General features: G+C 44.9%; 1 protein-coding gene across 1 annotated transcript; it reads left to right on the forward strand.

Annotated features, from left to right (window-relative positions):
- Window positions 1–9249: 9249 nt before the first annotated feature.
- On the forward strand, window positions 9250–22044 carry LOC118575749 (PRAME family member 12-like). The gene is given in 3 exon segments (XM_036176165.1): window positions 9250–9576; window positions 18748–18803; window positions 21474–22044. Coding segments are annotated over 3 exon segments (954 nt in total).
- The last annotated feature ends 394 nt before the right edge of the window (window positions 22045–22438 follow it).

Here is a 22438-nt window from a genome sequence, read left to right on the forward strand (position 1 = left end):
AGAAGAGTTGGCTCTTGCTCTGTAGTTCAAACCATCCTCTCACTCACACTACAGACTATTTCTCCTATTTTAGCTCCCCTGTGGCTGAAACTAGTGGTGTGAGTTACTGAGATATTGCAGACATCTTTTTTTTTTTCTCTTCCATTTAACAGTCTCTGTTTTTTGGAGACCTGATCTGCAGTGGTGCAGGACAGTCTGTGTAGCCCACCCTCTTTCCAGATACTCTCAGGTAGTTTCATGGCTTCTTTTGTTTGTTTGCTATTTGTTTCAAAGCAATGATTCTCTGTGTAGCTTTGGAGCCTGTCCTGGAATTCAGTCTGTAGACCAGGCTGGCCTTGAACTCACAGAGATCCACCTTCCTCTACCTGCAAAATGCCTGGGATTAAAGGCATACACAACCACCACAATGCCCATTTCATGGCTTTAAAACTTTTATAAAAGGATGAGCAAAGCTTGCACATGGCTTTAATTTGAGTACTCCCAAGGCCAAGTCAGGTGGATATCTGTGAGTTGGAGACCAGCCTGATCTACAGTGTGAGATCCAAGACAGGCACCAAAACTACACAGAGAAACCAATCAATCAAACAAACAAACCAAATAAAAAGAAAGAAAGAAATCAAGAAATCAAGAAAGAATGAAAAGAAAGAAACCAAATTGAAATCTTAAACCCATCATGGCATTACATGCAAACAGAGAAGGGGAGGAGGAGGAGGGATAGGCAAGGACATGAAGCCTTGGCTACCCCAGTAAGTGGAGGGTATTTCAGATAAGGTTAGTTGACTACACAGCCTGAGCCACCATCTAGCTCACAAATGTTGATGAAGACATGGTCTCAATGTGCAGACACGAATGGTCTGGAGGACACCATGTAGACCTGGTTGGCCTTGCACACAGAGATCAGCTCCCTTCTGCCTTGGAGCACTGAATTTAAAGGGGTTCAAAGTCATTGACTAATTATTTGTTTCTTTGCCTAGAAGAAGTGACAATCCCAATCCCATTTTTGTCTCCTGTTGTGAAACTGTGAGGCACCATCTTGTCCAAATCCCGTTCTGTATTTTTTTTTTTTTTTGGAGCTGAGGATCTAACCCAGGGTCTTCAGATTGCTAGGCCAGGTCTCTACCACTTTGCTAAATCCCCTATCCCCCCATTCTGTTTTTGAAACAGGTTATCATGTAATTCTGGCCATACTGTAACATTTTTTAAAATTAGTTGTTTGTTTATTTATTTATTCATTCAGTCATCCATCCAATCATCCATCCCTGCATTCATTTATTCCTTTATTAAGTGTACAGGGTTGTACCTGTATGTATGCTTGTACACCTGAGGAGGGCACCAGATCTCATTATAGATGGTTATGAGCCACCTCTTTGTGGTTGCTGGGAATTGAACTCAGGCCCTCTGGAAATGAAGCTAGTGCTCTTAGCCTCTGAGCCATCTCTCCAGCTCTTTTCTGAAAGGTTTTATGTAGATCATCTTGCTTCTGCATCCAAGATGCTGGGATTAATGGTGTGTTCACCCATACCTGATTCAGCTTCCATTATTGGTGACTTATTTCTGTTCACTGTGCTGGACTGGTCTTTACAGAAACACCCTCTTCTGTCAGAAAGCCAAGGGCACCATCTCCTTCCATGACCCACATTTAAATCTGTTCAGGGAATAGGATTTTGTATAGCCAGGCTGGCATCTATCTTGTTAGATAACCAAAGATGACCTTAGTCCTGGATGACAGGCTTATTCCTGCTTGTCTAGTCCACGCAATGCTGAAGAGAGAGCCTAGGGCTTGTGACGCTAGGCAAACACATTCCCAATTGTCTATATCTTCAGAACCATTGCCTAACAGCAGCAGATGCAAGCCATATTTCTGGTGCAGTCTTCTGAGTAGTTAACATGGCTGAAGAATGAGAGAACATGCAACTCTCAGTTGTATATTCTAGAAAAGATCATAGAGTTTGTGTTTGGGACAAGCACAAAGTTCTCAGAGGATATTTTAAGGAGATTTTGTGTGCATGTCTGTTGCCAGGGAGGTGGTAACGCCAATCTGACCAACACTCAGAACCATGTGGGCCACATGTGACTAAAACTCAGCCAGGTGTGTTGGCTCACTAGAGTCCACCTACCAGGTGGAATGCTGAAGTAGGAGGATTGTTAGGAACTGCAGTATCAGACCTCCAAAGCTACAGAGGAAGACTCCTCTATAGAACAACAAAGAAAAATGGAGTACATAAAGAGCGAGTAAATGAATGAACAAGTACAATTCAGTAAAATGGGCTCCTGTCTTCCAGGCAAATCTCTGCTTTTTGTCGACCCCAAAAGGAATTCTTTTCATTTAGATACTGAAAAATATCTTATCCAGGCAGTCTCAAACACATTAAGATCTTCCTGCTTCTTTCCCCCTCTAGACTGATGGGAATAAAGTATGTGAACTGAAAACACAGGGCATTTTTTTCTTGTGGCTATTTGTTTGTTTTGAGACAGGGTCTCTCTTTTTGTAGCCCTGGATGTCCTGCAGCTCTCCATGTAGACCCAGCTAGGTTTGAACTCACAGAGTTTGGCCTGCCTCAACCGCACAATGGTTGTTTTTAAAGGTCTGTTAAAAAAAAAAACTGCATTTTTCCCCTATTACTACTTTTTTTATTAAGAATTTTTTGTCATTCACTTTGCACACCAATTCAAGTTCCCCATCTTCCCTCTTCCTGTCCCCTCCCAGCCTCCTGTCCTAAGCCAGTCTTTACTCCCTCCCTCGAGAAGGCAAGGCCTCCCATGTGGAGGCACATTCAGAAGAGGAAAGTCCAAGCTTTCGCCCCTGCCTCAAGGCTTCATGAGGTGGTCCGTCATAGGTAGTGGGCTCCACAATCTCCACTCATGCACCAGAGGTGGATTCTGATCCTACCACCTTGGGTCCTCCCAAGCACATCAATCTACACAACTGTCTCACCACTCAGAGGGCCTAGTCCAGCCATGTGCAGGCTCCACAGCCATCGATTCCCCTTACATGAATTCCCTCTAGTTTGGTTTGAGCTATGGCAGGAGCTGTCTATACCCAATATAGTTTCCACTATTACTTGTGTGTAGTATCCTTGATGGATAGTCTTTCAAAATTAGACATGGTTTGGCCACAAACACATAAAAACTTCTTGTCTCTATTTGTGCTGAAGAATAAAATGGTGTGAATCCAATTTCTTATATTGCCACCTGATTAGATCTCATGTAATTCCACTTTGTTTCTAAAGCATTGAGCACCGTGAGAAGTCATGTGCTCTGAGTCCCAGTGCTGAGGCCTTTCCCTAGGATTTCATGTCCTGCAGAGCTTTGAGAGTGACTGGATTAGTGTGATGGGGAAAGACAGAACCACAGACACAGGTAGAGAAATGCTAGGGATGAGTGGTCAGTGTGCTATTAAGGAGCTGCACTGTGAACTCCAAACACAAAGCATTCCTTACTTGCAATGGGCAAAAGGCCTTGTATTCCTTTCTCATCCCAACCATGTCACTTCCTGTCTTCACCTCCCTAGTGCTGGGATTAAAGGTCTGTGGGCTGCAAGAGACTGCCTCTGTTTCTCTTCCAGAATGAATCAATCTTGTGTAGCCCAGGATGGCCTTGAACTCACTGAGATCTGTTGGCTTCTGCCTTCCAAGTGCTGGGATTAAAGGTCTGTGCCATTAGTGCCTGGCCTCCATGACAGACTAGTGGCTTAGCTCTGCACATTGATCTTCTGTCAGTTAGCTCACAATCAGAACATCACCATGTCTCAGCCCAAGGTTTGATAATGAAAAACTTTGGTCAACTGTCCAGTTCCTCAAAGTAAGCCAAGGAATCACACAGTTCCCAACCTATTCCCTGCTTCCTTTCATGCAGCTGACCATGGAAGGAACCACTGAGGGCCATCTGTGAAATGAGTATCGATACATACAGACTACAGTTGTTGGTTACCCACTGTATTTGGGTATGAGCAAAGGAGTCAATAGGGCTGCAAGCTCCAGCTCCCCAACTCCAGAGCTGAACTGGGTGGGGCTCAAACACTAAACACAACCAGCCATCCTCAGTGGTCATTTCCCTTATGTGTAAGTGATTATAAATTATCTCGAATGAGGTGACTGTTAGTAGTTAAGCGGCGCTAGGAACACGTCCCGAACATGACAAGACCACGGAGAGTTTTATTAAAGAGGATAGAGGTGACAGGCCTGTGTGAAACACACGTGGGGAGAGAGAGAGACAGAGAGAGACTGAGAGCCTCGCGCAAGATGGCGCCGGCTTTTTAAAGGTTGGGCCGCGCATGCGTACAGGGACTCCTGTGGGTACTCCACGCATGCGTGTAGATTACATGGCTGCGCGCGCGCTTTACGCAACCACGTAAGGCCACAGAGTCCTGGTCCCGCGAGATGTCTGACCCGGAGATGGCTATTCTACACCGGAAATAGTTAGGCGGTCCCCCGGGCAAGCCCAACCGTGTAATTGTCTATCATTCCCGACTCTCATGTTTTTTAAAAAGAAAAAATGTGGATAGATGGGTATGGGATGCCGTTTCTCTCAAAGACTGCTTCAGGCTGAATGATGGACGTTGATTGGTTTTGGCGGGGAGATGGGGAAGCCGTCTCCTGAAGTTCTGGGATGAAATCCTGTAGCTGTGTCCATCCTCCATGGTGTGGCTGATCCTAGGATGAGATCCTGCAGCTGTCCGTCCTCCATGGTGTGGCTGGGAACCTTCTATCTGACAAAACACTGGTGACATAAAAAGCTTAGAGAAAAGACTCATTATTATTTTGTTTTTGGAGTTGACATTTATCTGAGGTAGATCTGGTCTGGTTGGAGACATGTTAAGGGTGGCTGTGATGTTTGAGTACTCTGGTTGTTTTTTTTACCTGAGACAAGCCTCATTTGAGGTGGTTTACTTAAGGCACCTGTTTGTTTTGCTAGTTTAGTGTTTGGGAAACACAGGTGATCAGTTACTGAGTATTGAACAGTGACAAACTGTTATATCCTTACCGCCTGGATATTTTGACGGTCCCTTTTGCCTCCGGCTCTATGTGGCCCTAGTTGGGAAAGGGGGATACCTTATTCCTCTGGAATTGGTGACAAGGCAGTGGATCCTGGTGTCCTCTGGAGCTTGAAAGTGGAAGAGAACTTTTTTTTTTTTTTTTTTTAGATACAAGGCAAAGATCGATCGTGGCCCTGTCTGTATGCACATGAGAAACACAGGCGGTAACTTTGAAATGAGACAATGAGCTCTTATCTTAGTTGGAAATCTTTTTCATTAAGTAACTCTGAAAGTACAATTAAATCTGGTGAGGGAAGTAAGGCTGTCCTCTGTTCCCGACAATAGAAAGGAGTAACACCCTAAACTCCCAGGACTGAGTCAATGGCTCTGGTGTCCAGAAGGAATGAAATTGATCGCTTCCCTGCTGAGTTCTGGGTTCCCTGCTGTGTCTGTAGCCAAGCCTAGGTTTGCTGGAAGTCTTAGCTTGCTGTACCCATTCGTCTTGGCGCCTGGGGGCAGTCAGCTGACTGGTTGTCTTTCTAGGCAGCACAAGCACAAGGCTGTTGATGGGCAGGGCATTCACAAGCCCATGGCCTTTTTATTTAAAACAGGGACCCAACAGCTTTCGGGAGTCAGCGAGTGCCAGCATTTGGCAATTTCGTTTTCGGGCTTTTTTCCTGACACACCTCAAATGCCACAGATGACTCTTTTGTCCGTGGGGTCAGGAGCCTTGTTCTCCAGATACTTAACTTTTAGCCGGGAACAAGAGATGGATTTTACTCTATGTCCTGAATTTTTCCTGACGATTGGTGGCTTAAGGACAGATTTTGGAAGGATCTGCCAGTAGGCAGACTGTAAACCAATCCTTTGGAAGACTTGCTTGAGGCTATAAGCTGATTTCTTTTGGCTTAGGAGCCATCCCGATTATTGTAAACTTAATTGTTTAGATCTCAGCTATTTTTAGACCCGTCTGTGGTTCTCAAGGCAGTTTGAAAATGAGTGGGTGGAGTTAAGGTGAGTTAGGGCAATTCTTAGGAACCGCCCAAGCCCGCACATTTGAGCCCGCCCACCAATGGCGCGAAAGTCAGACAGAGGTTACACGTGGCAGACACCTTAGTGGGAAAGGAAAGGGTTTAGCGCTTTAGCAGAAAGTTTGGAGATGAAGCAACTCTTATTTTAACATTTACTGGCTGAAGTACCTGCCATACTGTTATGTGGTCAGGTTTACCGGTACCGCAAAGCTGTTAAGCGGCCATATTTACCAGTACCGCCCCATCCGCCAAAGTAAGTGGGTGGTATATGCCCTCTGTCCCATGGCTGTAACTGAGTGGAAAATAAAAAATTAAAATAACAAACCGGGATCAGACTTCAACTCAGTCGTCCTGAGAATGAAGTAAGATCTAAGCTCAGCTAAAGTCCCCCACTTTCGTCAAGGGATGGGAGGAGCTGCGACTGTGCTGTCGTGGGTCCACCCGGTAGACCCAGACGCCATTTTTGCTCCGAGCAAAAATGTGCCTGCCAATGCCAGCACAGCCTGGACAACCCCCGGGATTGTCCGTCGCAAACATATAGCTCAGATTTCAGCCATTAGAACAGCAGACTCACTGTGAAAAATCGTGGCGGTATCAATAATGGAAAGCCGCGCTTCTCGTGGCTGGCCACCATCCGTGGCGGCCAGCAGGAGGTGCGTGCTGGTTGGCGGAAGAATCACAAGCCATGGTTACCTTTTTAGAGCTTTTAGAGAGAGAGAAAGCTAAGATAAAGAGCAACTCTTTCCATTTGCCTGTTCGCTGGCCAGAATTAGATAACTCCCGTAAAAGATTGGGATTTTTTGTTATTTTTTAAAGCATACTTGGGCCATCTCTCAGTACAGAGACGGATAAGCTTAGGAATCTGTAAGTAGGGCTGATCGAGTTGGAAAACTTATTTCCCATGTCTGCAGCGGAGAGACAAAAACGAAAAATAAACATGATCCGGAGCCAAGACCTCCCCGAGGTCTGGACAGATCTCGGGCACAAGCCGCCTTATCAACTCGTCAGCCGATAAGCGGGGGGCCCCCCGCTGTGTGAAGCAAGGTCTCCCCGGGAGCCCTCAACGCCCAGCCACCCCGTCGGGTGCGAAGAACGTGCGGCTTCACACAGCCCCCAGGACGCACCTGACGGTGGTGGTCTCTTTACGAAATATCTCAAGTTGCAGACGTGGGAGGTGGCTGGAAATCCGGGCCCGCAATGGGGGCCAGCGGTAGCCAGTAAAGAAAAGGGGAAAACTCACCAATCAGTAGCGGTGTTGCATGCGGATTTGTGCGACCAGGCTAATGGAGAGTGGTCTGTCGCGAACGGAGCAGAGTTCCCGGTGTGTATAGCACAGTTTCCGTCCTGGTTCCCGGGTTTCCAGGCACAGAGCGCCCGGAAGCGCCCGTTTTCACACGGCACCAATGTTAGTATATATGCGGCGCTGTCTCAGGTAAAAAATTAAGCAGAGTACTTAAACATCACAGCCACCCTTAACATGTCTCCAACCAGACCAGATCTACCTCAGATAAATGTCAACTCCAAAAAACAAAATAATAATGAATCTTTTGTCTAAGCTTTTATGTCACCAGTGTTTTGTCAGATAGAAGGTTCCCAGCCACACCATGGAGGACGGACAGCTGCAGGATCTCATCCTAGGATCAGCCACACCTTGGAGGATGGACACAGCTACAGGATTTCATCCCAGAACTTCAGGAGACGGCTTCCCCATCTCCCCGCCAAAACCAATCAACGTCCACCATTCAGCCTGAAGCAGTCTTTGAGAGAAACGGCGTCCCATACCCATCTATCCACATTTTTTCTTTTTAAAAAACATGAGAGTCGGGAATGATAGACAATTACACGGTTGGGCTTGCCTGGCGGGCCGCCTAACTATTTCCGGTGTAGAATAGCCATCTCCGGGTCAGACATCTCGAGGGACCGGGACTCTGTGGCCTTACGTGGTTGCGTAAAGCGCGCGCGCAGCCATGTAATCTACACGCATGCATGGAGTACCCACAGGAGTCCCTGTACTCATGTGTGGCCCAACCTTTAAAAAGCCGGCGCCATCTTGTGCGAGGCTCTCAGTCTCTCTCTGTCTCTCTCTCTCCCCACGTGTGTTTCACACAGGCCTGTCACCTCTATCCTCTTTAATAAAACTCTCCCATGGTTCTGTCGTGTTCGGGACGTGTTCCTAGCGCCGCATAAATACTAACAGTGACTAGGAATAATGAAAGAATGAAAGAATACAAATAACCAGCAAAAATAAAAATATATACCAAGTATAGAGAAGAGTAGGTGGTGCAAATGATATTTCACATCTTGGAAGTAGGAACATCACTTTCTCAATGCCATCATTGTTTACTACTTGAGCACCAGAACAGCCTCCCTGTGGTCTGCAGGAACTCAAAACATGAAGGACCTTGGTTGCGGTGAGGGAGTTATTTCCATTTAAATATTAACTGATATGCCCACTGAATGTGGCACAAGCCTTTACTATCATCACTTGTTAGTATGAGACATGTGGATCTCTGTGAGTTTGAGGCCAGCCTGTCTACAGAGCAAGATGTAGGACATGCTCCAAAGATATACTAAGAAACCCTGTCATGAAAAACAAACAACCAAAAAAATATTGGGAGTTGGAGAGATGTCTCAGAAGTTAAAAGCACTGGCTGTTCTTCCAGATGTGATTAGTTCAATTCCCAGCAACCACAGTCTATAAGGAGATCTAGTGACCTCTTCTGGTGTGTAGAGAGAACATGGTATACATAATAAATAAATACTTCTTTTAAATAATATTACCTCATACTTTAGATTAGGCTGGCCTCAAGCTCACAAAGATCAGCTTGCTTCTGTCTTCCTCATTTCAAACTAAAGGCATGCACAAGAATGCCAGGCTTAAATTGACATAAATTTCAGCCTATTCAAGGCATTTAAATAACTGACATTTGTGGTTTTGGCTGCAACAATAGCATTGAGTTCAAGGTCACCCTGACATCTTTTTTTTTTCCTAATCAGGTTTTCTTGTGTAGTTTTTGAGCCTGTCTTGGAACTCACTATGTAGACTAGGCTGGCCTTGAACTCACAAATATCATACTGCCTCTGCTCCCCGAATGCTGGGATTAATTCCCTCAGATTCTTAGTGAGACTCGGAACAAATAAACAGAAACCATAATCAACCAAATTAATTATTTGTATATAAAGTATATAAATGAGAACCCACTGTCATATTTTGGTTATTCAGTCCTTAGGGGGCTTAGGTAGATGAATTTGGTGGTCTTCTTGATGCAGCTGGAGGATTACACTCCTACCATCCTAGATGCAGTGACTGCTTATTACCTGAACCGTGCTGGCTTTGAAGATTCAGAACCACGCATATTTCGGCTCGTCTCACTAGCTGCTAGAAGTTCATCTCCAATATTGCCAACGATGCCCACAGCACTGCAAAATGAGGGGCACAGCCTCTGGCAGCTCCCGGAGCAAGAGCAAGACCACAAGTACATGGAGGACTTGACCCCTGCCCTCAGCGAATATGTGTCCATGAGAATAAGCCGCACTACTTCACCTGAGCCACCTAACCCAGACCTCTTTGTCTTTTTCTATTTCCATAATAAACTTTATTGGGAAAAAAAGAAAGGAAAAACAAAGAAAATCCTTTTCATTTACCAGAGGGATAATTAAAAGAATTTAAAAGTTAAGACAGGAAGTCACATAATAAAGGAATTAAAAGGCTGTTTTGACTTGTGCCTGTACCTAGCACTAGGGAGGCTGAGGCTGGAGGATTGCTTAAAGCTCAAGACAAGCTTGGACCACAGACACTGTTGTATTTTAAAATGGTGGGACCTTGGGAAGGGGTCACACTATACAACAGTCCCACGTGGGGGGTTTTGAGAGGAGGAGAGAGAAGGGGCAGAGACCGGTCTCTGGGGACAAAAGTGAAGGAAGAGAAAGAGTAGGGAGGTGGGCAAGGCCCCCCTTTTATAAGGAAACATAGCAAATGTGCACAGGGGTGCTCATAGAGGCTGCAGCTGAGACATATCCTGTCAGGACCCTGACATTGCATTTTCCTGAATGATGAGATTCGGAGGAGCAGGGGCTTGGTACCTGGTGGACAACGATTAACTTGTGTCTCTGTCAGTTCTTGTGAGATGTGATGGTATTGTGTTCCCCAAAATACTGTGTGTTCCACGAAATAAACTTATCTGGGGTCTGAGTGCAGGGCGGCCACAAGATTAAACCTAAGGATAGGCAGTGGTAGCACACGCCCTTAATCCTAGCATTTCAGGGACAAATACCTCTGGATCTCTGAGTTCAAGGCCACAATCCAAAGAGCCAGACTTGGTGACACACCCCTTTAATCCCAGGAACCCAGCCTTTAATCCCAGGGAGTGGGGGCAGAAAGAGAAAGATTATTTAATGCCTGAACACCAGAAACTAGAGCATTTTGGTCAATTAAGCATTTGGCTGGTTTAGTATTCAGACTTTGGAGCAGCACAGTTCATCTGAGATCCATTCTGGATGAGGATTAATAAGCATCCAGTGTGAGGAAACAAGACCAGCTGAGGAACTGGCGAGGTGAAGGAGGTGTGGATTGTTCTGCTTCTCTGATGTTCCAGCGCTCACCCAAATAACTGGCCTCAGGTTTGATTTTATTAATAGGACTCTTTAAGATTCCTCCTACAGTGAGAGACCCCACATGCTTAGTCTGATGACAGTATGTCTTTGAGAATGCTAGTGAATTCAAAGGACACACTGAGTTCTATCTTGAAGGGTGTTAACCAGAAACAAAAGTAACTGCTCAGGCATGGGTTTAAGCCAATAGAAAGTCTTTATCAATGGGCCAGTGACTACACTGGGTGCTCAGGCTCTCTGTGTAGCACTGAGCCTTACGCAGGATGAGGTTTAAGCATAAAAACCATGTTCTGGGTTGACATCGTTCAGTTAAATAGTTAGGCAGAAACCATGTTACAGAAGCTAAAACAAAGCAAGCTTGGTACATTGGAGACTTTCTTAGGACTATGAATTTTGCGGGTTAGGTTTTGTTTATGTATTGGGTTGTGGTGCTTACTTTCTGCCTGCTGAGTTTTATAGGCTGACTGGTACTTCCATCATGGAGTCAGTTGTGCTAAGGTCTGGAAGCCTGCTAAGGTCTATGGCCTGTTAGATTAACCAATGTGCCATGCCCTTAGTGTCAGCTTTTCATATTTCATTTAAAAGTTTTAACATTTGCTTTCTGGCATCAGTAGATACTGGGTGGGACATGGTAATCCTAGCCAAGTAGATTCTTGCAAAAGGTTCCCCATGCTTCATTGAGTGGATGGAGGCTTTGAGAGCACGAGATGAGGAGACATGGTGTAGAATTCTTGATTCTTCAGGGCTTTCTGCCAATGTTCTCTGACACTGGGCCACTGCTCTCAGTGTTGTTGGTTCAGACAGGGTTTCATTATGTAGCTCAGGCTAGACTCACACTTTTGACTCTTCTCTTGTCTTGCCTCCTGTAATAATGTGTATGCATGCTACAGATACTTTATCAGCCAAGCCACTGCATCCTCAGTACCAATCTCACAAGATGAATTTAGTCCCAGAGCATCCAGCACAGCTCTAAAACTCCAGAAGAGATTCATGATGGAGACCAGGTCAAAGGTCACTAGCAGTGACATGCACAGTTCATTTTTGGTTTTTCAAGACAGGGTTTCTCTGTAGCTTGGGAGTCTGTCCTGGACTAGCTCTGTAGACCAGGCTGGCCTGAAACACACAGTGATCCCCCTGCCTCTGCCTCCCTTGTGCTGGGATTACAGGCATGTGCTACCACGCCTGGCGACTAGCTCAGATTTATATTTCAGGTCTATCATGAGCAACAGTCCTGTAAATTCTCAGCTGCCCCACTGTCACAACTGTTGTTGGTATGTGATTAAAACTCAGTCATGCTGGCCAGTGGTGGCACATGCCTTTAATCCCAGCACTCAGGAGGAGAGCCAGGCAGATCTCTGTGAGTTCAAGGCCAGCCTGGGCTACCAAGTGAGTTCCAGGAAAGGCGCAAAGCTACACAGAGAAATCATGATGCAGGATGGTTGCTGAGAGTTGGAGCCAGTCTAGGCACTATACTGAGTTTAAGCTAACCTTAGGTAGTACACTGTGAAACTCCATCTCAAAAGATTCAGAAACTAAGTCCATCAATCCATTACTAACAAGTCACTGTGCCTTAGTTGGGTCAAAAGAATTGGTGATTAACTATTGCTTTAGTTAGTCTAAGCTCTTTTCATAGGTAACGATCTGATCCACTCCAAGTAGACAACATCAAAATATCAAAAGAAGTGGGTGGAACCTCAGTCATTCAATCAGACTTCAGATTTCATCTGGGAGGTGTGTCTAAAGTATATAAGGCTCAGAACAACCGTCAGTCTTGGAGCCACTGTCTCCCCGGATTGGGATCTGAAAGTCTGTTTCCAGTGTTCGGATCAGGTAAGTGAGTCCCTTTCCGCCATCAAGTCACCTCATCTCACCCAGAGTCTCCTAAGGTTCACCTCAATGTATCATTTCTATCTCTTTTAGTTGCTAATTTTTTGTTTTGTTTTGCTTGTTTTCCTGTTTGTTTGTTTTTGGTTTTTTGAGACAGGGTTTCTCTGTGTTGCTTTGAAGCCTGACCTGGAACTCACTCTCTAGCCCAGGCTGGCCTCGAACTCACAGTGATCCACTACCTCTGCCACCACCACCCAGCTAATTTTTGGTTTTTGACAAGAACTTTGCCTGGCCTCAAGTTCTCAGAGATTCTGCTGGAAAATCATCAGACCCAGCAAGTTTTGTTTATGTCAAAGTTGGTATTTGAGTCTGTTTGTAGTGTCCCTGTTTAGAGACAGTCCCAATGTGAATATCAGGGTGAACCTGAACCCCAGGAAATTCTGGGGGGTAGTTACATATGAATCATTCAAATGATTTGACTGTGCTGGTCTTTTTCTTTTTCTTCCTTCCTTTCTTTTTTTTGGTGTTTTGACATGACACAGAATGTATAGCACAGGCTGACTTGTACTCACAGAAATTTTCTCCATATGATGAGATTAAAGGCATGTGCCACTAACGCCCAGCTTGTGCTGATATTTAGGTGAATTTAAACCAGAAATGTTGTATACCTTTAATCCCAGCACTTGGGGGCAGAGGCAGGGAGATCTCTCTGAATTGGAGGCTAGCCTGGGCTACAGAGTGTGTTCCAGGACTACTACCCTGGCTGAGATCCTGTAACAACCATAGTAGCAAGAAGTCCTTTTTCTTTGTTGGTTGATACATGGTCTCACCATGGAGACTAGGATGTTCTGAATCTTGCAGGAAGCAGCCATTTTCTCTGGTCTCAGTGTTCAAATTAAAAAAGTGAAACATCATTTTATACTTAATTGGAAATATTATACTTTTTTCATTTTTAGTCTTCCATTAGTTTTGGGAGACCTCAAGTAGGATGTTCTAGAACTCTAGGAGTAAGTAACCATGACATTGGACTAGTGAGTTTCTTGAGTATAACATAAACTATCCTTTCCATCCCAGAGTCCTGTCTTTCTAGATGCTTTACAAACATTACAGACCATGGCAGTACATACTGAAGGTTTACTGACTGAATTTTTAGTGTTTGTTTTTATTTCATTTTATTTTATTTTATTTATTTTTGGGGGGTTTTTCAAGACAGGGTTTCTCTGTGTAGCTTTGAAGCCTGTCCTGGAACTCACTCTGTAGTGTAGTTTGGCCTCAATCTCACAGAGACCAACCTGGTTCTGCCTCCCGAATGCTGGGATTAAAGACCTGGGCCACCAATGCCTGGCTGTTTCATGTTACCCTGTCCAGCTCTGTAACACAGAGAATACAAGCTTACAGCCCTCCTGCCTCCTTCCCTGAAACATATGGACCGGTGATTACCAACAAGTGAAGACAATAAGTAATGATGTCCATCTCACAGATTCCCTCAATTGTTCCAGGCAGGGTCAGCCAGGTAAATGGAGACTGGCAAGGTTGGAAATGGGATGCTCCCTTTGCTTTCTTTGTAGACCTGGCCTAGGGACCACATGGGCTGAGCCTTCAGGCTTCCTGAAGAGCCCTTAGTGGAAATGGACACACCTGAACTGTGGTTGGAATAGGATGGAGTGTTGGGAAAAGAGCATGCTTTTGAGAGGCTTCACACTGCAGACAGGAGAGGTGTGGCTTTAAAACCATCATATGGTGATGAAAATGTGAAAACTGAGATGTCCACCATCACCACAGAGAGGTCCTTGTGTGGGAAGAGAAAAGGTTTCCTAAGTTTTCTGAATGGTGTCTTTGCTTTCATACTTCCTTAGCATTATTATCCCTGAAAACCAGTCATGATGTGATACCAGGCCCCACCCACACTCATGCAGCTAGCAAGACAGAGGCTGCTGAGGGAGGAGGATTTGATCATTTCTACTCTAGAGGACCTGCCCGTGGGGCTGCTCCCTCAGATGTTTGAGGAGGCTTTCACTGACGGACGAACAAACATCCTGAGGGCCATGGTGTCTGCCTGGCCATTCCCAGACCTTTCTGTAGGAGCCCTGATAAAGGACGCACATCTGGAAACGTTGAAAGCTCTGCTTGCTGGACTAGATGTGCTGATTACAGACAAGGTTCATCCCAGGTAATCAGGACCTGCCTAGGATGGAGGAAGGCTGTGGGGGTACAGAGAAGGAACAACTGGGGACACAGAGAACTTGGCCAAAGTTGGATCCGAGGATTCTTACAGCATCAGCATAGAGAACTGTAGAGGTTTTGGCCAGGTCTTAGGCGTCCGGGCAGTTAATGGCAAATGTGGAGGGCACAAGAGTAGACATAGCCACTGAGGAATAGGCCTCTCACTGCCAGCTCCATAGTTAAAAGTGCAATGAGGCTGGGGTTAATGGGCATGTAATGGAGGGAGGTGAGATGCCAGCTGACAAAATATCCATTTTCACTGATTATGAGGTTTGATCTTGAGAAAGCAAAGATTTGGAAGGGAAGCTGATATGAGATGTGGACAAGAAGTAGACTGTAAGATGTATCTTGTCTTATCTTCTGGGAATTCTACCTGTTTTACCAACAGGCGGTCAAAACTCAGAGTACTTGATTTGACGAATCTGCACCAAGACTTCTGGAGCATTAGGGCAGGAACCCATGAAGGTGACTGTTCACCACAAGCCGAGGGGCAGAAGCCACCAGCTATGCAGATCTTCAACATGATAAATCTGGACTGTATCTTGGAGCTGGAGCTGAGTCTATGGTCACTTAAATTCATTGTAGAGCTTTTTCCTTACCTGGAGCAGATGAGAAACCTTCACACCTTTGTGCTAGCAGAAATTGGGAATCCCTTCAGATCTGGTGCTTCTGCACAGCAGGAAAGGAAAAGCATGTTGCTTTTGCAGATCTCCAAATTCCCTTGTCTCCAGAATCTCTCTGTATATAGTATGAACTTTTTAACAGGCTGCCTTAGGGAGCTCAGGTAAGGAAGGATGGAGAGTGTCCTTCAGAACTTAGCAACCCTGTCCTTTTTATTTTTTTCCCCAAGGAGCTGAGGACTGAACCAAGGACCTCTACCACTGAGCTAAATCTCCAACCCCCATATCCTTTTCTTTACAGATTAGTGGGTCCTTAATGGTCTGACCACTGTGTACCTAGCAGTGGTGGAGACATAGGTTAACCCGGCCGATGAGATCTATGCTCAGACATGTGTGAACAGGCAGTAGCACACCTGTAATTGCTCATTGTAAAAGGTTATTTGGGGTCCAAAATGTGTGAGTAGATGGGAAATAGTTGTTATTGGGACACCCGACACAGCAGTGGTGGGGAACATACATATCAGAAGACTCTTTTTTTATAAAGAAAATTTTTTCATTCATTTTACACATGAAACGTAGAGACCCCTCTTCCCTCCTCTCAACACCCCAGCCTCCCCATCCCAACCCACAAGAAGGCAAGGCCTCCCATGAGGAGGCATATCCAGTAGAAGCAAGTCTAGCTACCACCTTTCATGATTTCCCACTAGTTTGGTTTGGTTGTCTCTGCATGTTTCCCCATCATGGTTTTGATGCACTGGCTCATAGAATCCCTCTTCTCTCTCTTGGACTGGACTCCTGGAGCTCTGCTTGGTTCTTGGTAGTGGATCTCTGCGTCTGCCTCCATCAGTCATTGGAGAAAAGTCATTGGATGACAGTTAGGGTATTCGCCCATCTCATCACTGGGTAAAGCCAGTTTAGTTCATGCACCCTCTCCCCATACACTGTTCTGTACATGTAGGCAAACACTAATACACATTAAAAAAATCACTAGGACAGGGGAAGCCAGAACTTTGCTCAAGTTTCCACCTCAGTCTTAAGGTCCTCCATGCACAAATTTAAATGTCATGAAATGAAAGCAATGTTCATCAGAGGCCACCCTCTGTTTCTATAGCTCCCTCCTGGTGCCAAGTGTCCTGTCAAGAATCCAAGCCTTTTCTCAACCCGGCTTCCTGAATTGTTCTACAAATGTGTGTGAGAGCTGCTTCTGATTCTACATTCTTTTCATTCATCTTTTGAAACAAGATTATTGGATTCCTTTTTTTTTCGGGGGAGGGAAAGGGACTCTGTCTGCCATAATGTTCACATGGCACTTGCAAGGGCTGGTTCCTCCTTTCAGCATGTGTGTCCTAAGGATTGAACACAGACTTGACAGCAAGACCTTCCCCCATTGAGCTGTCTCTTACCAATCCCCAACTCCTGCATCCAGATCTTCAAGCACACCCTGCCACCCTGTACTACCAGAGCCAGCTCATTCATCTTATGGAGACCATATTTCTTGTTGCTCGGGTTACTGAGTGACTATAACTTAATAATGGGATGTTCGGTTGAACAGAATTAAAAGCCTAAGTTCGAATACTTTAGTGCAAAACAAAACTAATTCTTAGGCATGGTGTGGTGGTTCAGGCCTTTCATCCCTGGGAGGCAGGGCCAAGTAGATCTCTGAGTTCTAGGCCAGCTTGGTCCATATATTCAGAGCCTGTCTAAAAAAAGAGAACATAACCTATGTCAGATGGAGTCTTATTTGAGCATCTTAGGGAAGTGTCTACTGAAGGATGTGGCCTGTATCTAGGGTAAGGCTTACCGATAAATATTGTCCATTTTATATCAGCTGGCATGGTACTGTACAAGGTGGCTTGAGAAAAGTGGCTTTGGATACAGCTGAGTGATGATGAACAGACTCAGTATATTCAAAGCCCTGGGTTGGCTCCACAGACACAAGAAGTAAGGAATGCAGTCAAAACCCCCCATACATAAAAAATATTTAAAATGCCGTAATTTAGACATGCATCTGAACACTGGGGGAACAGAGGCATGGATTAAAGGTACCTCTGAGTTGTGGTTAGCCTGGTCTACAGAGTGAGTTCCAGGACAGCCAGGGTTGAACAGAGAAACCATCTTGAAAACCTACACCAAACAAAACCAAACGTTCATTAACCAAATAACCCTTGATATTAGTGTAAAGTAGATTCTGGGTTTGGGAATACTGTTTTCTGGCTCCTTGGTCTGCATCCTTGCCAGCTGACCACAAGATGACTAAGACACCTAAAGAGGCTGGGGTTGCATTTCACTGTGCCTGAAACTGAGTATAGATGAAAAATAGTTGCTATTGCTCAGCTCAAATGAGGGAGCCTTTTGGTTTTGCACAAAAAGTAAATAAAACTTCCTTATCGAATTTAATTTATAATTATAAAAGTATTTCATTTGCATGCCCTTACCTTATATTTTAAGTGACTCTGGTTGGAGAGATAGCAAGTTAGGATAAGGTTAGTATAACTTGTTTAAGTTTGATATAGCCCAGGCTGATCTCTAACTTGCTAAATAGTTGAGGTTGGCCTTGATCTCTAGATTCTCCTACCTTTTGAGACAGGCTTTACCGGTGTAGCTCTGGCTGTCCTGGAAATTATCATGGAGCCCAATCTGGCATCAAACTCAGATCCCAGTGTTTTTGCCTCCTGGGATTAAAAATGTGCATCACCATGCCTGACTTTGATTTAGTTTATATGTGTGTGAGTGTTTACCTACATGTATATTTGTGTACCACCTATGGGCCTAGTGCCAGGGATGTTAGAAGAGAGTGCTAAATTCCCTAGAACTGGAAATACCAGGCAGTGTGAGCTGGCATGTGTGGGCTAAAAATCAAATCCAGGTCCTCTACAGGAGAAAGTGCTCCTAAATGCTGAGCCATCTCTCCAGTCCCAGACCTCCTATGTTAGGGTGCTAGGATTACAGGCCTCTGTCGCTACTCCCAGCAATGTAGTGCCTGAGTTATGAGAAAAAACTACCCCAGGAAATGAAGTTAGTTTTCAGAACCCTCAGGAACCACTTCCCACTGGGAATGGACTCCAGTGCCAAAGTGGTTGGAAATGGGTGAGAGTGAAGTGGGCTGTGAGCACTGATACTTGGGAGATAATATTGCAAAACGGGGGGTTGTGGTGGGGGTGATTTGAGGGGGTGAGGGCGGGCAGGGTTATATAAATTTGTGGATCAATGGAACTTGGAGCAGAATGAGCAGTGATTGTGGCCCTGTGTTTCTGTGATGAGCGAGAAGGGCCCTCTAAACATTATCATGAAAATATAGATGCCTTTTTCTAAATGCTTCTCTGGGATCTTTCTCCCTCAAGATCCACCAAAATGAGCAGCAAGACCCTACTCACACTCCAAGAACTGGCTGGTGAGAGACTGTTGAGAGAGGAGGCCTTGGCCAACATTACTTTGAAGAACAATTCTGGAGTGTCTCTAGAAGCTGCATCTGGAAACAGTACCCTTCCTTGAAGGCCACCTGTACCAGCTGCTTGGGTAAAGACAGATGCTCTGCAGAGCAGAACAAAGCCCTGTTCCTTTGTATTAGTGGGTACCTGCTCCTTGTACCCACCAGTGGATTGACAGTGCTGAGGTATTAGAAATGTCAAGGTATTGTTTCCTGTCTGCTCTAGCCTGGAGAGAGGTCTCACATAACCAATGGTGCAAAGGATCAAGGTTAAACTGGGGTTGATGGTCTGGAAAGGTACATGTTGTTTAGCCAGTTAGGAAGCAAAGAGATCTAGTGCGTGGACTGTAGTTTCTTCCTTAGCTTGTGTGTTCAAGAAAGCTGAAGACACAGCTGATGAAAGCATGTCACACCTGCATTAGTTCCCAGTCCATATTCTATTCAGCAGCCAAATGTGTGTGTGGACACAGCAGCCTGCCTGCTATTTCCCATACAGAAAAGCCTGGGGTTTTTCTTTTTCTTAACTGAAAAGATGCTTTTTACTTTAAGTTAAACTATAGAAATGGATGAAAACTTGTAACAGTGCTTACCAGACATTTCCCTTGGAGCCAAGCTGAAGTATGATCATATTGCCTGACTTGATTCCAGCCAAGTTAGCTGGCCTACATATTTTCCTTTTCTTAATAAGTAGATTTATATAATTATACAATTAAGTCAGTGAAGTAATAACAATCAATTACTTGTGCATCTAATAAGTACAGATTTAGAATTCATGGTAATATCTGAAGGTTTTGAGCAGAAATGAGCAGTTTGCATCCTTTGAAGAAATAAGGAGAATTTGCTCTACAGATCTCTAGATGTTTCATATGTATATGTTTATGGGCCTGAGTCTATGTTTGCATACCATGTGCTAGGTGCCTGTGAAGATCAGAAGAGGGCATCAGTTTGCTCCCTGGTTTCTGTTTCAGGGGATTTTGAGCACCATGTTCAGAAATGAATCTGCATCCTTTCTAAGAACAGCAAAAGCTCTTAACTACTGAGCAGTGTGTCTAACCCTCACTTTTTTTTGTCACTGTTTCTCTGTATACCCCACCTGTCTCTGAACTTGCTCTGTAGACCAGGTTGGCCTTGAACTCATGGACCTCAGCTTGTCCCTGCCTCCTGAGATGCTGGGATTAAAGGCATGAGCCACCTATTTTAATCATTCTATTTTAATTCATTTATCTTGTGTGTTTCAGTGGGGTGGGGAGGGAGAGCCACAGCATACTTGAGGAGGTCAGAGGACAACTTGAATCAGGCAGTTTCTTCCTTCTACAGTGTTGGATCCCAAGGATCAAAAGCAGGTTATCAGCCTTGGTGAGAGGTTCCTTCATCTGCTAATCACTCTCACTCTGAATGGACTGGTTTTGCTTTTTTTTTTTTCTGAAACAGTTTCTCTGTATCCTTGGCTGTCCTGGAACTTGTGTAGTCAGAAGTTTTCCTGTGTCCCACCTGGTCCCACTGCCACTCAGTCCCAAGTAAACACACAGAGCCTTATTAATCAGAAACTGTATGGTCCATGCCTCAGGCTTTTTGTTAGCTAGCTCGCTCTTATAACTTAGCCTATTCCTTTGGGTTGGAGTTTAGCTCAGTGGTAGAGTGCTTTCCTAGCAAGCAAAAGGCCCTAGGTTCTATCCTCAGCTCCAAAAAAAGAAAAAAAACCTATTCCTGTTCATCTGTTTTGCTATGGTGCGCAAGGCTGTGCCTTTACTGGTCTGCTGATGTCTTGTTGCTCCTTCCATGGCAGGCTTGCATCTCCCTCATCCCACCTTTCTCTCCTGTATCTCTGCTTGGATTTCCTGCTTTCCTCTCAGCTGTCTTGTCATAGGTCAAAGCAGGTCATTTATTAACCAGTGGGAATAGAAATAGATCCCACAGCAGACTTTGCTCTGTAAACCAGGGTGGCCTTGAACTCTGCCTCCCAAGTGCTAAGATTAAAGGCATGTTTTACCACCCCCATCAGGAATAATCTGTTTTTAAAATTGTTTTTATTTACTTATTTTTGCATATATTTATTTATTTAAAATTGCTTCTTACTATGTTGCCTAGACTGGCCTTGACTCCTTGGTTGCATTGCCTCAGCTTCCAGGTATCAATATTATAGCTGTGTACTCCAATCCTCAGCTTGCCGCCCCACTTCCTGCCAAGGCAGGATCTAGGTATGTAACTCTGGCTGTCTTGGAATTTACTGTGTACAGCAGGCTGGCCTCCCACTCGAGCAGATCCACTTGTCTCTGTCTCCCAAGTGCTAGGATTAAAGATGTACACCACTCTGCCCAGTTAGAACCATACCCAGTTTTGATGGTTTTAAGCCTGTGTAGGTGATGGGTAGTTGGGAAATGTGTGGCACTGAAGTCAGTTGAAGGAGGGGTACAAAGGTAAGCACAGAGAAAGGAACAGAGAAGACATGCTGGAGGGAGTGGCAACATTGGGTTGTGCCCAGATCTTGCCTGGGTTGGTCCTCCTTGGTCCTTCCTGTGTGTGCCCTGCTAGTCTAGCCAGCATTTGGGTCTTGCTTGACAGTCAGTGAAAGATGTGCAGTTAAAGGTAGTCCCAGGCCTCAGTACAGATTTTAGTGTGTAGACAATCATGTAGTATCATGGGTACTGATTTGCCATACAATTAGAAATATTTTGACCCACACTGTCCTCTTCTGTGTCATTACTGGTCATCTTCTGTATTAGCCATCAGTTCTAAGAATTGTCTGTTTTCCACATTAGGCTCGTGAAGACCCCCTTGGATGACCTGGATGTGACTCACTGTACACTCTCAGTATTAGAATGGGACAGTCTTTCTGAGTTCCCATGTGTCAGTCAATTGCAACAACTGAATTTGCAAAATGTCATATTGACTGATCTAAGTCCCGAACCCCTCCAAGTTCTACTAGTAGAAGCTGGACCCACCCTGGTGACCCTGGACTTAGAGGACTGTCAAATTGAGGATCAATATCTCTATGACATCCTACCTGCCCTGAGCAGCTGTCTTCAGCTCAGCAAGTTCAGCTTCTATGGGAATCAAATCTCCTTGCATGCCCCGAGGGACCTACTAAACCATACTGCCAGCTTGAGAAAGCTAAGGATGGAGCTGTACCCTGTTCCTCAGGAGAGCTATGACTACAGTCGTACTCTCCACATGGAACTCATGAGAGAATATTGTGAGGAGCTTATGGATAGTCTGAAAGCCATTAGGGAGCCAGGGAAGGTCTTCTTTGGTCCTGAATGCTGCTACTCTTGTGACAATTGATATATCGACAACAAAACACTACTGTGTGAGTGTCAGAGTTTTTACTAGTTGTGTGTAAATATCAAGCATCCCGTGAACTCTGGGATATGAAGAATAAGGCACACGTGTCCGTCAGAGGACACACAACACATGGTTTTAGGCTTATGCTCCTGTGTGGGAGGGAAAATATAGTTGATGATGCCGTCAGAGGACACACAACACATGGTTTTAGGCTTATGCTCCTGTGTGGGAGGGAAAATATAGTTGATGATGGATTCAAGAGGAGGTAGAAAGTTTGACTTGGGCATGTTGACAGGTGTCATGGGAGTAGATTCTGGCAGGTTGGATATATAAGGATGTTACCCCAGCATGAAGATTATAAAGTCATTTTGAGAATTATGAAATGTGTGTCTTCCTATCTTGATGATTAACATGGTTTACAGTTTTAAATATTAAAAGTTGT

The sequence above is a fragment of the Onychomys torridus genome, unplaced genomic scaffold (assembly GCF_903995425.1).
Source record: "Onychomys torridus unplaced genomic scaffold, mOncTor1.1, whole genome shotgun sequence".
NCBI lineage: Eukaryota > Metazoa > Chordata > Mammalia > Rodentia > Cricetidae > Onychomys > Onychomys torridus.